The sequence below is a fragment of the Zosterops lateralis genome (assembly GCF_965231275.1).
Source record: "Zosterops lateralis genome assembly, chromosome: 1".
NCBI classification, from domain to species: domain Eukaryota; kingdom Metazoa; phylum Chordata; class Aves; order Passeriformes; family Zosteropidae; genus Zosterops; species Zosterops lateralis.
In genome coordinates this window covers 17,071,201-17,086,858 of record NC_139762.1, presented here as the reverse complement: position 1 = coordinate 17,086,858, position 15,658 = coordinate 17,071,201, and the positions used below count along the sequence as shown (strand labels likewise).

Below are 15,658 nucleotides of genomic sequence, written 5' to 3'. Positions count from 1 at the left end.
TAAAATTTAAAACCTCAAATCTATTAATTATATAAATAGATAGTTAGGGTTTTAAAACATCTATAAAGTATATGAAGTTTCAAACATGCTGTATTTGAAATGGATCCTAATACATATTGCCTTTTCCAAAAAGCAACCTGACATCATCAATTGCAACAAAGATTGCTGGATTTCACCTAAACCACAGTTTATTAAACATTTCTCTATTCTGGCCTACCTCAGGTTCAGTCATAGTTTATACAGGTGTGTTCACAATTCATCTGAATCCTAGAATTAACCAAATAGCAAGAAATGGCAGGTTGGATTTTTTTCTTGAAAATAAAAATTATAGTAACAGGAAATTAACTACTCCATCAATGCTGACCACTTTTACAATTTATTTTTTGGTTATGAAGGTAATTTGGAAAGCTCCAATATCAATAAATCACTACTGTACTTTTTCTTAAATAGTTTTGATTTTTTTCCAAAAGCCTCCATTTCATATGCCTCATTTCTGTAATATTATTTGTCATTTCTCATGTTCTATCAGCAGTGCTGCTATCTCATTTGTCTTTATTTTTCCAGAGCATTCCTCTTGTCTGTGACTTTATCAAAACACTAATAGTTGACAGCTTTTCCCCTCCCAGTAGAGTTCCAACCTGTAATTTTAATTGCTTAGTTACTAAAGCAGAACAACAGGCTACCTAGATGCAGTATTTTTATAATATGCAAGTGAATAAAAATCAAAGTAATCAGTATCAGCAACAAGCCCAGTGATGACAGAAGCTCTGGAAACCTTTGCAGCTTCCTATGATTGCTGCTCAGAGAATTACATTCATATGTTTGCACTATGAAGAGTTCAGCTTGCAGACAGTTTTTTGGTAGACTTGGTACCAGTGATCTCAGCAGGGGACACTTACATCATCTGCCAAGGCTGCTGCACCATGGAGTATGGGCATCGGGTTCTGTTTTTCATAATAATGCAGTTTTTCGTGAATCTGGAAGACAATAGTACAGAGTGATAAGTTTATTTAGCAGCATGAGAAATGGTACAAAATAACCCTGTTGAGTCTGTTGATTGTCTGTAACTAAACATCCTTATAGTAACTTACAGGCAGCAATCATGTAAATGCAATTCATCATCATCCTCTGTTGAAGTGCTAAGAATATGAAATCAGATGGAAAAAATGCTCAGTATGCAGACCAACCCACAGAAAAACTAAACATTTGTGATTTTTCTCTCCTGGCTTTCTCTGTCCATATTTCTAACATATTGCTTCAAGTATCAATTACATTTTATATTGCTGCTGAAAACACAAAGCATAAAGTGTTTATCCCCAAGATGGATATAAAAACCCCTGTAAATTATGATCTATGAAGTGAAATAATAGCTTGCCACCCACATCTTGACAGACAACTTGATGGAGCGGCTGCCGTCATTAAAATAATTCAGAAACAAGGGTACAGCAGTGCTGATATGCATTCTGAAACATGAACATCTGAAAGAAAGAGGCAGTCCTTCAGCAATTTAAGGTTTTTAATGAATAATTATCAACATTAAAGATGCACTGTGCTTTAGTTCTTCCAAAAAGGGAAAGGATACACCATTATTTAAACACCACCCTGTTCCCTCCTCCACAAGTTATGCATTTCAAAATTTAGATTTTTTCCAGTATGAATCCTTTTAAGACTCAAAGTATTTTAAGACTTCAAACAAGTTTCTTTGTGGCTGTTTCAGAATAGCATGAAAGACTGTATTAAACATTTAACTTTATTAATTCACATTATTTTCCTGAAGATACATGGATATAAAAATATTAATTAAAATCCAAAATAAAAGACAACAGCAGTCTGTATTAATGCAAATATACCACATTCTTAGATTTTGTGCTTTAGTTCTGCTGCTCTGAAGGAAGCATGAACTCCAGATGGTTGGAGGAGTTGCAGAAGGAGCTAAATCAGGGACTTCTGTGCTTGGCAAGGAAGGGAAAAAGAGGTCTGGTGGAGGCCGTGGGGTGCAGAACTTGGCTGGGGACTCCCTCATGTCCTTGGGAAACAGGATCCCCAGTGATACCCTAGCACTCCCCAGCAAACTGCTGGGGGAAGAGTGGGACAGATGCCAGACAGCAGGGACAGATTTAAAGAGCAACCAAACCACTCTTTGCACATTGAAACTGTTCGGAGTTGACCAGATCATCTCCATTTTGCACCAAGTGTTCCCTCCAGCCTTCCGCCCTTCGTCCACATTTGCTTTTCTCTGCTTACTTCTCCCCTAGCAGCACTCACTCCCCTCACTGCCTAGGACTCCCTCACTCTTTAATTTAAAACTCATTCTTTACGTCCATTCTTTTTAATTTACACTGGACTTTCACAAATAAGTCCATAACAAGATAATGCGATGTCAGTGACATTTGCGCTTGCCATTCTTCCTGTCTTCTGCTGTGCTTCATAACCCACATCTGTTTTTCCTCATTTAGACTCTATGTTCTTGGAAGTAAAGAGCATCTTAATACAATATGACATAGTAAGGTCTAAGTCTTGATTGATTCCTTCATCATTTCTGCAATCTCAACAAGATTATTTCAGAATGTCATTGGTTAAAGGATGCTGAAGTTCTGACATATCATGGTGACATGAAGGCACTACAGTCGCCTAATTTATAAGTTGTAAAATAATTTGTTTTCATCTGGAAACTACATGAGAAGCACTACTTTCTCCAGAACACGAATCTGAATTTTACACTGCTTATCTATACATTTTTTATTCAGCAATTACTTAGACTAATTCACACTGGATTTCACAAAACTGTAGATGACCAGACAACTTCATATTTCTCGCTCACAAAGCAGAGAAACTAAACAAAACAAGGAGGGACTTGCAGCTCCCTGAGTTTGGCAGAAATTTGTTTACTTGGACTGTTAACTTGAATAACTAAAAGGCATCTTGATTTTATCCAGATTGAGTATCTGTCAGCTCTGAGGTCAGAAGCAGTTGTCTATGTTACCCCCTAGTTTTTCAAAGAAAATAGAAGTGCCACTGCAAACCAAGCTGCTTTTATCCTGGACAGCCTGTACATATATTTACCACTGAAATCAACATAAGGAAAAAGTCAACCAAACAAAAAAGTGTGGAGACAGCCTTGCTTAACCCATCTTCGAGAAAAATGTCAGACAACTGTAAATTCATGCAACAAAAAACAGGTTTTCAAGAGGTGGCACAGTGTAACCTGAACTAATAATTGGCTCTGTCTACAGCCAGAAGTTGCAGAAATGACTGAAAACCAATTTTTATTTTTCTAAGAGTGGATACTGGATTCCAATTATTTAAGGGCAATCATTAAGGTTTTATTTGATTAGGAGTTGTCGAGAGTAACTGCTTAACCAAAAGAACCAGAAGCTAAACAAGTAAACAGGAAAATGTAACTGCAACTGGACAGTTCTAGATATTGGCTTTTGCTACATCAGGTTGAAAATTTTGCTAATTTACTGTACTAGCACAACAAATGACTCTAGGGATAAACATTTCATGGTCTATGGTAACAGATACTGCAACCTCGGCACACTTCCATTCAAAATGCAATACAGAGTGGGGTTTTTTCCCCAAATATCTGATCTTATTTGACAGTAGTTTGCCTTCTTAGTTGAATCTATCTTTAGAATGAATTTTTAAAATCAGACATCTGTCTTTCACATCTTAGCAATTTAAAGGTTATACCTACGGAAATTAAAAACCACTCATCTGTTCACCAAGATGCAATCAATGTGCAATATAGGGATTACCTTTCATATTAGTATAAAATTACCGCATGCATCAAAAAAGCAGTTACCTCACACCTCTAACTCCTAGATCAGTAATGTATCCATAATGCATGCAGCACTTTTATATAATATATTCCTGAATGCAGTAAGACAGGAGATTTAGCTCAACTCCACTAATAAAGCAAAAATTTCAGTGAGGTAAAAATGCATTTTCAGTCAACTCCTCCCCTTCTTGTGTATAAAAACGTATTACAAGATGATTTGTTCCATAATTTCCCCCACAGATCACAGCACTGCTGATGGGCCTCTAGTTCTTCATGTTGTATTTTTAGGCCATTTTTGAAGAAAAGCACAGCACTTGCCTTTTCCTACTCACTGGGCACCAGGTCATCTCTGTTGTCTTTCAAGAATGACAGAGCACATTTGCAAGCTCACCTGGTGGCCTTTGAATCTGCCAGACTTCAGGGTGATGAATGACTGCATTTATGACAAACACCTTTACAGAAACTACTGTGCATGCAGCCATATGTTTTGGCAACCTCTCCACACACTGTCTTTCAGTTAATTATTTTCCCAAATATGAAATTTTTACATCATGCTAATACATGAACGCCAAGCACTGCATTTCCAAATTTCAATTCTTATACAAGTAGAATTTGAAATTTGAATACCTAGGTTAAGTGACTACATGGATGAAAATGAATAATGTCAAGTAGCGAAACATGGAAATAAAAAGCAAAACAGGACAAGGTAGCGCAAACACTTCACCCCTTTACAAACATCACTCAATGAAATTAAACTATAGCAGAAGTTAAAATCACCCTGGAGCACTTTGAGAGAAGCATGAGAGTGGATTGAAAAGTAGAAGCGAGAACATTCACCTGCTCGAGACAAGATGTATCATATTTGCAGCCCTTTGTTTGAGCTTCAATCTAAAGCATTCTATTTAATACAAAAGGCAACTTCAGCTTACATTGAGTGGCGATACCGGATGTCCAGTAACTTTAATACCATTGCCTTCTCTCTACTAGAAACTTGTACAACGTATGGAAAATACAGGACTGTATTGTGCTTAAAAATAGGAAATATAGTACATCTGTTTTAAGTTCTTCTGACATTTACATGTAAAGCCTCAATGATGAAAATCTCTTCACAGATGAGACTAAGTCTGTTAAAGCAGGAATTATATCTTGTAAATAAAACATAAAAAAGCTGTTCTGCTGAACAGATGACTAAGTTGGGGAGCTTTTTTTAATTTTTTTTTTTATGACTACCTATTCTTTTCACTGTAGAATAAGAAGATCTATGAGGTTCTGCAAAAATTGACAATCTACTCTGAAGTTATGCCCCAAGAGGGAAAAATAATCATTTGCAAATTTATACAATTTTTGGCACAGTTGCAAGCAAGAAAAATTGTTTCAGAATTTTCCCAGAGAGACTCAATTAAGCTTTCTATAATAAAGCAGAATAGTGTCCTCAGCCTGGACTATTTCAAAACCCATGAGGAGCTTTCTAAGTCAGAAAAATAAAAATCTCAAGCAAAGAGTTCTACAAAGTTTAATTTCTCCTTTTAGATTTCTTAATTTCCATGTATAGTTCTATATCATATGATTGAAAATAGAACAGGGGAGTGGAATAAGCATGTACCAAAGATGCCAAAGAGTTAACAGAAGACAAACTTAGTCTTTTTGACAGAACAGTTGGCATAGGAAAAAACTGCATGTAAGAGTAAAATGTGCAAACACTTGTAACCCAAAAAGCACTGGCCATCAGTGAGCCATATCAGCATATAAAAGAACTGTCACACACATAGTGTGAAAATGTTCTGCCGAGCACACAGGGGTGTCACCAACTACTCAGACATGTTAACACCTCTGGATAAGAGCTTTTTTTATGGTAATGACACCTTCCTGACAAGAGGTGCTGAAGAGGATCTTGTGAGTATGTGAGTATTTGCACTGACCATCACTCTGGGGCAGACAGCAACTCTGGACCACAGTGCTTCTCCTTTTGAGGAACATCAAAAGCTCATACCCTCTTATGAATTATACAAACAATCCTTTACTTGGGTTTTATTTTATGAAATAAGATATCACTCAGCATAAAGATACCATGCCTGAAAAACTCGTTTTAGCACCACATCATACACATTTATGAGGTTTTCCTCTGGACTATCCTAGTCTTGCCTGCTGAATATCCATTACCAGCTAATCTGCTTCTTTGGTTTCAGCATAAAGGAACCCACTTCATATACTGGACTGCTGATGTAAAACCAAAGCAGCAGAATTTGAGGAGATGGGAAATTGCTTTAAAAAAGGCACTAGTGATGTGAACTAGAATGTCAATATAACCACAGATACAAAGCATCAAGATGTATCTAGAAGACAGCCATTGAGTATACTGTTGTAGAAAGTCCTTAATAGTTGGCAGAACATCTCCTCTAACTGCTCTGTTCATTGTATTTTTCATCATACATCCAACAGCAAGAGTGTCTGAAAACAAAGCACTGATAAAAGCCATGCAGCTGCTGTATTTATTGGCTTAGTCACTTACATGGATGCATAATGGAGACTCTTGTATACAGAGAAGCTGTTAACTGTCCACCAAAGTTTTAGCTTCATGTACATTTGCAAAAAAATATTTAATTCCACTATGGCACCACTACAAAATGGTGCTATTAGAAAGAGGAGCATCTATATATGAAGAAGCCACAGCAGATTAAGAGAATGGAAGAAGAAAACCTGTTGAGGGAGGAGTAAGTGCTAGTTTTGGCTTAATCTGCAATTTGTGTTCGGCATCTGAAATACTTGAAGCAAGAGAAATCATTCCAAGGCACTCATGACTGTATAAGTCACATTTGTGAGTAGTTCCAACATTAACGCAGTGAGATTTCAAGACAACAATTAGGGTTTTCATTTGATCACTAATAGTATGACCTTAACTTGGGGATTTAGACTCTTGAGTTCACTGTCTAAATCTACCAACAACTTTGAGTCAAGGTAAAATAAATAAGCAAGAATGAAAAAAAGAAATGATGGGCCACAAAGAAACAAATGAAAATAACTATGAAAACAATTCAGAAATAATAATTACATACCATCATCTCTGCTGAAGGAGAATGCATATTTTGCTTGATGTAGAATTTGAATTAAAAGATTGTTTAATTGTCTTCTTTTCTCCTACCAGAACCATATCGTATCACATTAAAGTCAAGAAAAAGTAGCCAACTCTTTATTTTTATCACCCAGTGGTGGTCTATAAACCTATTTACACAGGACAAAATTACAGACTGAATGAAAAACTATTCATTTGTTCCCAAACCTTCCTATAGTCCTTATCTTTGCAGCTTTGCTACACTAAAGAACTTAAATACATGAACAACTCTGCATGTATTTATGTATGTATATGGCACGATGAACACAAGGTTTAGGAAAACCTAGAACACATACACCCTTTAAATCACATTCTAATCATACCAACTGAATTGCAGTTAGAGACAGAATACTGCTAAGAAATTAGCATTATGTATTTTAGAAAACAGAAACAAAATAGAAATTAAACCATAGCTAACTATTTGAAGTTTGCAATGAGCATTTCAATCCCCACAGTAACATTAAATTGCCTCAAATATAAAATAAGAGATTGCAGAAATGCCTCTGAGAGAATGTTACAAGAATCAAAGCAAGCCTCTGAAGGCTTAAAAACAGATATACAGATATCTCAATTCTAGCCCAATTTGCCACGGCAAAAAGTTTTAGCACAACAGATGAGCAACTCTCCTTTAAGCCTTTTTTCTGAAAATCAGAAGCACGAATTTCCTAACAGTTAAAAGGCAGGCTAATGGCATGGAAATATTTTTGCCTCAACAGCTGAAAGTGAGAAGAAATTCAGAACATGTCAGGTAACCCTAATGAAAGAAAACTTCCACTACAATAAAGAATTAAAGTTTTCTTTATCAGTATACGATCAAATCACTAATAAATCAGAAAACCTTCAGACTGTCTGGTATAAACTATTGCAATGGGCTCAGCTGGGACAGAGCTCATTTTCTTCACAGCAGCCTGTATAGTGCTGTGGTGTAGATCTGCGACCAAAACCGTGCTGATAACAGAGCAAGGCTTTAGCTACCATTGGACAGTGCTTGTGCATTATCAATGCCACCTCTGAACCTGCTCTGTGTCCTGCAGGGAGTAGCCTGCGAGTGGCCAAGAGTCTGGGAGGAGACACAGCTGGGACAGCTGATCATTTTTCCAAAGCAGTGCTTGGAGACTGGATAGGCATTGGTAAGCTGATGGTGGCGACTCCTTCTGCAGCACTTGTTTCTTCCCCTCGTAACCACCTAGAACCAGGAAATAACCAACAGGGCATCTAAATGCTTGGACAGAAACCCAAGCTCCTTAGCTGGAGCCTTGCCTCATCTGCTGCTAAAGGGTGTTTGAGGAGTTGACATGGGTTGAGTTTTTGAGATGTGAAGAAGGGTTATAAGTGGAGATTTTAATACAGACTGAGCATAATGGGATTTTGTTAATTTCTGTCATCTTGAAACACTTTATCTCTGGGAACTGACAGCGGTCATGGAGTCTGACATGGATTCTTAGGCTCCAGGCAGAATCTTGATGCCTGTGAGAAAACCAAGCACAGAACTCTCTCAGTCTGGCCTGGGAAATCATAAGGAGGAACCCAAAACAATCCTTGTTAGACATCCTCCTCCTGACACCTGGTACTTTTCCAACTTGTTTACCGGTAGAGATGTTTACAAAAAGGTGGTGCCCTAAAGGACCAATCCTATTCTTTATACCAAAGCACTCTATAAAAAGAGTCTGTCTTTCAATAAACTTTGCTATAAGCCCTCTGAAGATATTGGAGTTCTACGTGTCGTTACATGAGCCGTCCTGAATCATAATGACATTACATCCATTGAAGATTAAACCCATTCTTGTTAATTCTGCAGGGAACATAGGAGGTATCACAGGAAACATAGGTAACATAGGAAGATAAGCCTGTTTCCACAGCCTTGAAGTTGCAAAAAATGTTAGTTCAATTTTGTGCTACAGCAGGACACATGAACAAAAGAAATCTCCAACACTCTTTTTATGTATCCCATGCGTACTTAAGGTCCATTATTTGAAGAGACAATTAAACATGCATATCAGGACTAAAGTGCTCTGAGGTTACCAAAATTTCTGTAGCTGTGTTAAAAGACTGCAAACCAAACTCCAAGTGCAGAATCATAGAATGGTTTGACCTTTATCAATTAGTCTACACCCTCTGCCATGAGCAGGGTTATTCTTCACCAGATCAAGTTGCTCAGAGTCTTATTCAACCTGACACTGAACATTACAAGGAGGGGCATCCACAACTCCTCTGTTTCAGTGTGTTACCACCCCCATTATAAAAAAATTTCTTCCTTATGTTCAATCTAAATCTATACTAGGATTGTTCAGCCCTTAAAGACAAGGTTGCTTAGAGTCCAGGATGTGCTGGATGACACTTCAAAAGTGTCCTTTACCCATCAATCAGAATGACCTACATTCAAAACAGAATTCCTCCAGAAACTTCTAACTGCACTGCATTTTCAGAAATAAATTTTCAGAACTGCATGCACAATTACAGTAATTTTCTAAGTTAAAAAACGTGATAATAGATCACACTTAAGGACATTTTTCTTGTCAGGTTGTATTTTGTAAAAATTGTACAATGATGTGCTATCAACAGATGTACGAAGTTACCTTATTTTAAATCAGGTGTGATCAGCGCAAATCAGCAGCAGTGCTGGGAGAAGCCACAGCTCTAAATCAGATCCTCAGGAAATGCTGCTTGAAATTTGATTCAGCCACAACTTGGTTATGAAGCGCTCAGATGTGTGACTGAGGTGTAATGATGGAAGTGCCCAGTTAACAGGGATAACAAATATCATTGTGATTGTAACGAATTATAAAACTGACGCCAATAAAAGAAACATGACATACTATAAATGAAAGAAAGGAACCTTTGGGGGGAAATAAAGCAACTTTTGTCAACTGGCAAAATCAAATTATGTATTGATTTTTTTTAGGGACAAAAATGAGGCTTGCTAAAAATTCTGGTCATATGCATTATTAGTCATTCCAGCCAAATAACTAGTTTTTATTGTCTAGCCAGAAATTTCAAGACAGAAAAAATGCCTGTGCACACTGCAGTAAGTTGTATGGTAAAATCATATGCTCCCTGGATTTTTATTTTTTTTAATCTGTGGTTTCAGGATTTCTTTGTCAATCATTTAACACTGTGCCTCATTACCTCATTTGTCCTTCACCCTTGATTGACCTTGATGAGCTGGGCAGCATCTGAGGAAGACGATGAAGATAGAGAAAATTCAATGCTTCAGGAAGAACACCGGCTCCCAGGAGTTTATTTGAGGCAGTCTCACAGATGTAGCAGCTCTGAGACTAACCCGACACAGTCATGAGGACATTGTCAGACTTGGTTTTGTCCCAACAAAATCTAATCAGGTGTGTAAAGACCCAGCTCTTGATTTTTATTGTAAAATGAAAAAGCATCTCTTCTACTCTTTTTTGAGAAAACCAAGGCAGACATTACATGAGCAATTGATGAATCTGGTGGTCCTGCCATTGCTTCTGTGTGACATATATACTGTGTTCTTAAATTTCAGCTCCCCATCACATTTGTTTTTATTAGAAAAAGTACTTCAATGTCTTTTAAGATACTCCAATATCCTATTGACACTGTTAACAAACATGTCCTTCATGAACAGTAGGATGTGCTTGCAGATCTGTGTCTCAGAGCTATGCCTTGTAATATTTCTAATTTAGAATTTCCTGTCTTCATGCTAGTATTACCAAAGAACATGAGAGAAAATTAATAAATACCTCCACTATGCTCATATACAATGACTTCCCTTTAGCTGAAAACCAAAGAGCCTTTAAAATTGAGGCCCATTAACTCAGCACTGCCAAGTCCACCACTAAACAATAACCCTAAGTGCCACACCTAAAGGTCTTTTAAATACCTCAGGGATGATGACTCAACCACCTAACTGGGCAGCCTGCTCCAGTGCTGAAATTCCAGTGAAGAAATTCTTTCTGAAATCCCATCTAAACCTCCCCTGGTGTAACCTGAGGCCATTTCCTCTTGTCCTATTGCTTGACGCTTAGGAGAACAGATTGACCCCAACCTGGCTACAACCTACTTTCAGGCAGCTGTAGAAAGCAGTAATGTCTCCCCTGAGCCTCCTTTTCTCCAGGCTAAACTCCCCCAGCTCCCTCAGCTGCTCCTCATGAGACTTGTGCTCCAGACCCTTCACCAGCTTTGCTGACCTTCTCTGGACATGCTCCAGCACTTCAATGTCCCTCCTAATTTGGGGAGCCCAGTACTGAATACAGAATTTGAGACACAGCCTCAGCAGTACTGAGCACCAGGGTATGGTCACTGCCCTGATCCTGCTGACCACACTATTGCTGACACAGGCCAGGATGTCACTGGCCTTCCTGGCCACTGGGACAATTGCTGGCTCATGTTCAGCTGATGTCAACCAGCACCCTTGGGTCCTTTTCTGCCAGGCAGTTTTCCAGCCACTCTTTCCCCATCCTGCGGCACTGCAGGGGTTCTTGTGACCTTCGATGCCCTTGTCCAGATCACCGATGAAGATATTAAACGGAACTGGCCCCAATACCAAGCCCGGGGGAACACCACAGTGACTGGTGACCAGGTGGATGTAACTCCATTCACCAACACTTGCTGGGCCCAGCCATCCCAATAGTTTTTTCCCAGCAAAGAGCACACCCATCCAAGCCAGGACAATGTTGTGGGAAATTGTGTCAAAGGTTTTAATCATGTCCAGGTAGACATATCCACTGTCTTCCCCTCAACCAATATGCAGATCCCCTTGTCACAGAAGAAGATCAGGTTGGGCAAGTGGGATCTCCCTTTCCTAAACCCATGCTGGTTGGGCCTGATCCCCCGGGGTTGTCCTGTTACTGCCATGTGATGGCACTCAAGACAATCAGCTTCATGATTCATTAGCCTAGGATCTGAGGTCAAGCTGATAGGTCTGTAGTCCCCTGGATCCTCCTTCTAACCCCTCTTTATAGATAGGTGTCACATTTGCTGACCTTCAGTCAACTGGAACCTCTACAGTTAGCCAGGGCTGCTGGCAAATGATGGAAAGGGGCTTTGTGAGCATTTCTGCCAGCCCCCTCAGTACTCGGGAGGATCCCCCTGGCACCACAGGCTGGGGTGTGTCTAAGTGGTGCAGCAGGTCACCACCACTTCCTCCTGAATTACAGGCCTTCATTCTGATCCCCTGCCTGTCTTCCAGCACAGGGGCTGGGTACCCACACAACTGGTCTTACTGTTAAAGACTGAGGCAAAGAAGGCATTAAATACCTCTGCCTTTTCCTTGTTCTTTGTCACTGTGTTTTTCCCCACACCCACTAAGGGATGGCAATTCTCCTCCATTTGTTGCTAAAAGGAGGTAATATGGTAATAGCATTTGCTATGTTATTTTTGCAATGGTAAGCAAAACAGATTAAATACTGGCTACAAACCCAGTTATTCATGCAGAGCTTCTAAAAATGTTTATTTTACTTGAAAAAAAATCACTTTGAATTCATTGTTCCTTATACAATAAAATAAAGGTCCTATTATATGAGATTTCACAGACTTCATACAAATGGGCCTTTTTTTGTCAGTAATAAGCAAAGGTTTTGATGACTTTGCTTATAGGAAAAGGGTCCCTAGATAGACAGAGGAAGTTCAGACCAAAGCTAAACAAGTTGCACTTGCTCCAAAATAAATTTCCTTGCCCCTTTAGAGCCAAACAGTCTACATGGCTACTGTATACAGTATTTTCAAAATTGTTTTTCTGTACTTTTAACCCCAATTCCAAAGGAAGGAGCATCAGAACAATTCCAAATTTGAATGAAGCTCTCTTATGTGAGCTAAGGACATGAGGTTCTTGAACAGAAAGAACAGAACAACATCAGACATTTTTCCTTTGAAACAAGCAGTCTTCAAACTGCAGTCTGTGGATGCTGAAAGGTCCCTACAATTTTAATGCATTACCCTTCATAAATACATTTTTTAAAAAAATCTGAGGAGTAAACCCATCATGTCCCAGTCTGAATAGTACCAGTCAGAATTTGATAAAAGTATAGCAATTCTCTTCTCCAAAAGCACACACTGATCTGTGTAAGCACGTGTTAAAATTGGTAAAAGCTCAAGGGAAATATTTTATTAGATCAATACTGAATTCAAGATTCCAGGTTGCAAATTGCTCTTCCCAGTTTACAGTCCCTCTCTATACGTTCCCACTCTGATGCTCCTTCCTCCTCCTCCCCCCAGTATTATTACTTTAATAAAAACATTTTGCAAATTGAAGCATTCTGATTTAAACAGCAGGCAGAATTTGAGGTGGGCTCTTGTAAGTTCCTATTTCTCTCTCTTCCTTTAATTAAGAAAATAGTAAGGGTTCATCATTCACAACACAATATACCAAATATTTAATTAAAGATCCTGACTCAAGTCTTAGGAAATTTTGTGCCGTACTGCAGACATAGCAAACTAACATGCATATAGCAAAACTCTTAAAGTCATATATAACAATGGCAAGATTAAACGGTAACAATACTCAGAATTAAAACCATTTTTTATCCAAAGATTTAATAGCACATTACCAAAGGAACTGAGCATCAGCATCCTCATCATCAAAAGGAAGACAATGACTAATCACAGACAAAACATGTATTTGCTTTCCAAACCAATACTACTAAAATGACATCTCCTTAGACAAAAGTACTGTAAGGTTACATTTTCTGGTATTTCAATTACTGATAGTGACATACACATGACCAGCCGCAATATTTATTTATATGTCAAATATAGCAGGAAATCTTTATTTCTGAATTTCTTTTAAAATATACTTTTACTTAAAGAATACTTAATGCAAGCAAGAAAGGAGTTGTAACTCCCACTGAAGCCCTTCAGTTTTGAGGAAGAGTACACAGAAAAGTTGCACAGTTGTAATGAAACAGAGATGGAAACGTTTACTGCAATAATCAAACAGCTGTTTATATAATGGTTCTAAATACAAAACTTGATGAAAAACATTTAACTCAAGACACTAATGAACTAAAAATTAGTTCAAATAAAAATTATCAAATACAAAATAAAAATTTTCAATTATAATTATCAGAAAAAGACACACACATATTTCTATTATTTCAATCCTACATTCCAAAAATAAACTTCAGGTTTTGTTTTCTCTTTAAGGACACGTTTCATTTTTTCTCACTGAAATATTTCCTTTTTAGGTATCACCTGACTGTGTCTAAGTAATGCAAAAAGGACTTGCAAAACATATGCCTAACTAATTTGAATTCCTATGTATAACAACTAATCAAAAGAATTGATCTAAAATATCAGAAATTAAAAACTTCAAGTCTAGATACTGGTCAGTTTTTAAGAAATATAAAAGTTTCTTCAGCGTTATAGCAAACCTTTTTTAAACAGCACAAATATAATGTTACTGTTTTATGTAGCAAAAGTATTTCTCCCTTTGAGGTGTGGTATTTTAAATTTAAAGATTTTTATGAATTTGAGAGGAGGAGCTTCTCCTTAGAAAACTCAGAAAAATATAATCATTCTTTGATCCTGAATATCAGATTTGAATACTTCAAAGAAAAAAAAAAATCTAAAATAGAGAAGCATAATTATACTGATAAATATGAATGGGAAAAGTAAAGAAACAAGACTGGAGATGCCGCTGAAATGTAAAGAACAAAGATCATATCAACAGCTGACTGCACTTCAGAAACTATCATTATCTGAAATCCTTCTAAGCAGAAAACGTACCAGCAACAATGCTCATCTTACTGCTGAGGGTCACCTGGGAAAACAGCAATCCTGAACATTTCATGACTGGTGATCAAGTTTGATTATCTGATTCAGCAACTTTAAAAGACCCAAAATAATATTCCATTATTTCCTAGTGCTTTATGACAGTATGTTGATTAGCAAAGAAAGAGTCATAAAGTGAATTCAAACAAAAATTTACAGTACTTTCTGTGCCAACACTAATAGCCATTCATGTTACATTACTCCCAAAGTTCAAATTAGAGGACTGAGGAGGTAACTTGCTAAGAATATGGAGATAGCATGTTTAAAAAAATTAAACTAAATTGAAAGAGCACTTTTCCAAATAAAAAGGCAACAGGACAGGTTTTAAATGAACAACCGTATGGTCCTGCTTTGTCAAATAAATACAGCGGAAGAAGAAATTTTAATGTGAGATAGAACTGAAAGATTAGAATTGTCTTTGGAAATCTGCTAAGAAAGTATACTTTCTTAGCAGATTAGCAGATTAGTATACACTGTGCAGTAACAGGAGGTCCCCAGTTCACTGCTAATAAACTTCTTGAAGATTAAGTTTAGGATTTAATTTAGAGGACAGAAACGAAACAAATACGTGCCTAGATTTAATACTTACCTCAATAATGCCTCAAATGTCTCAATGTTTTCTTTCAGAAAACACCTACACTTACATAAACATTAAAAGGATCTAATTTGCCCACAAGTATGTTTTTACCCGTAAACATTCTGCGTTGTGAATTTCATTTCTTCCGATACTACTGTTTTTAAACGTCACAAATTCAAACTGATGTTTTTATTTTTATGTCATTATACAGAACAAAATTGCCAGACTTTTTTCCAAAAGCAAGTAACTTCCACTCTTCTGTTAACAATAAAAATCCAAAGGAAAGAACTTTCCTAACCCCGCTCACCAAGTAAACATAATTCTAACAGGAACGACAGCTAAGCTACTCCTATGATTGTCAAATGGTTGTTTTTTTCAGCAACCTCCATTCCCCACAGAATTAAGATCCCAGAGAAACGCCAATTAAATATTAATTGAAGAAAACAGG

General features: G+C 37.5%; 1 protein-coding gene across 2 annotated transcripts in view; it reads right to left on the bottom strand.

Annotated features, from left to right (window-relative positions):
• The window catches only part of MPP7 (MAGUK p55 scaffold protein 7), a 148,117-nt gene that overhangs the window by 64,188 nt on the left and 68,271 nt on the right, over positions 1–15,658 (bottom strand). For both annotated transcript variants that reach the window (XM_083878449.1, XM_083878450.1), the window contains exon 5: positions 900–977. In XM_083878449.1, coding sequence (XP_083734575.1) covers positions 900–977 — 78 coding nt within the window. The remainder of the gene's footprint in view (positions 1–899; positions 978–15,658) is intronic.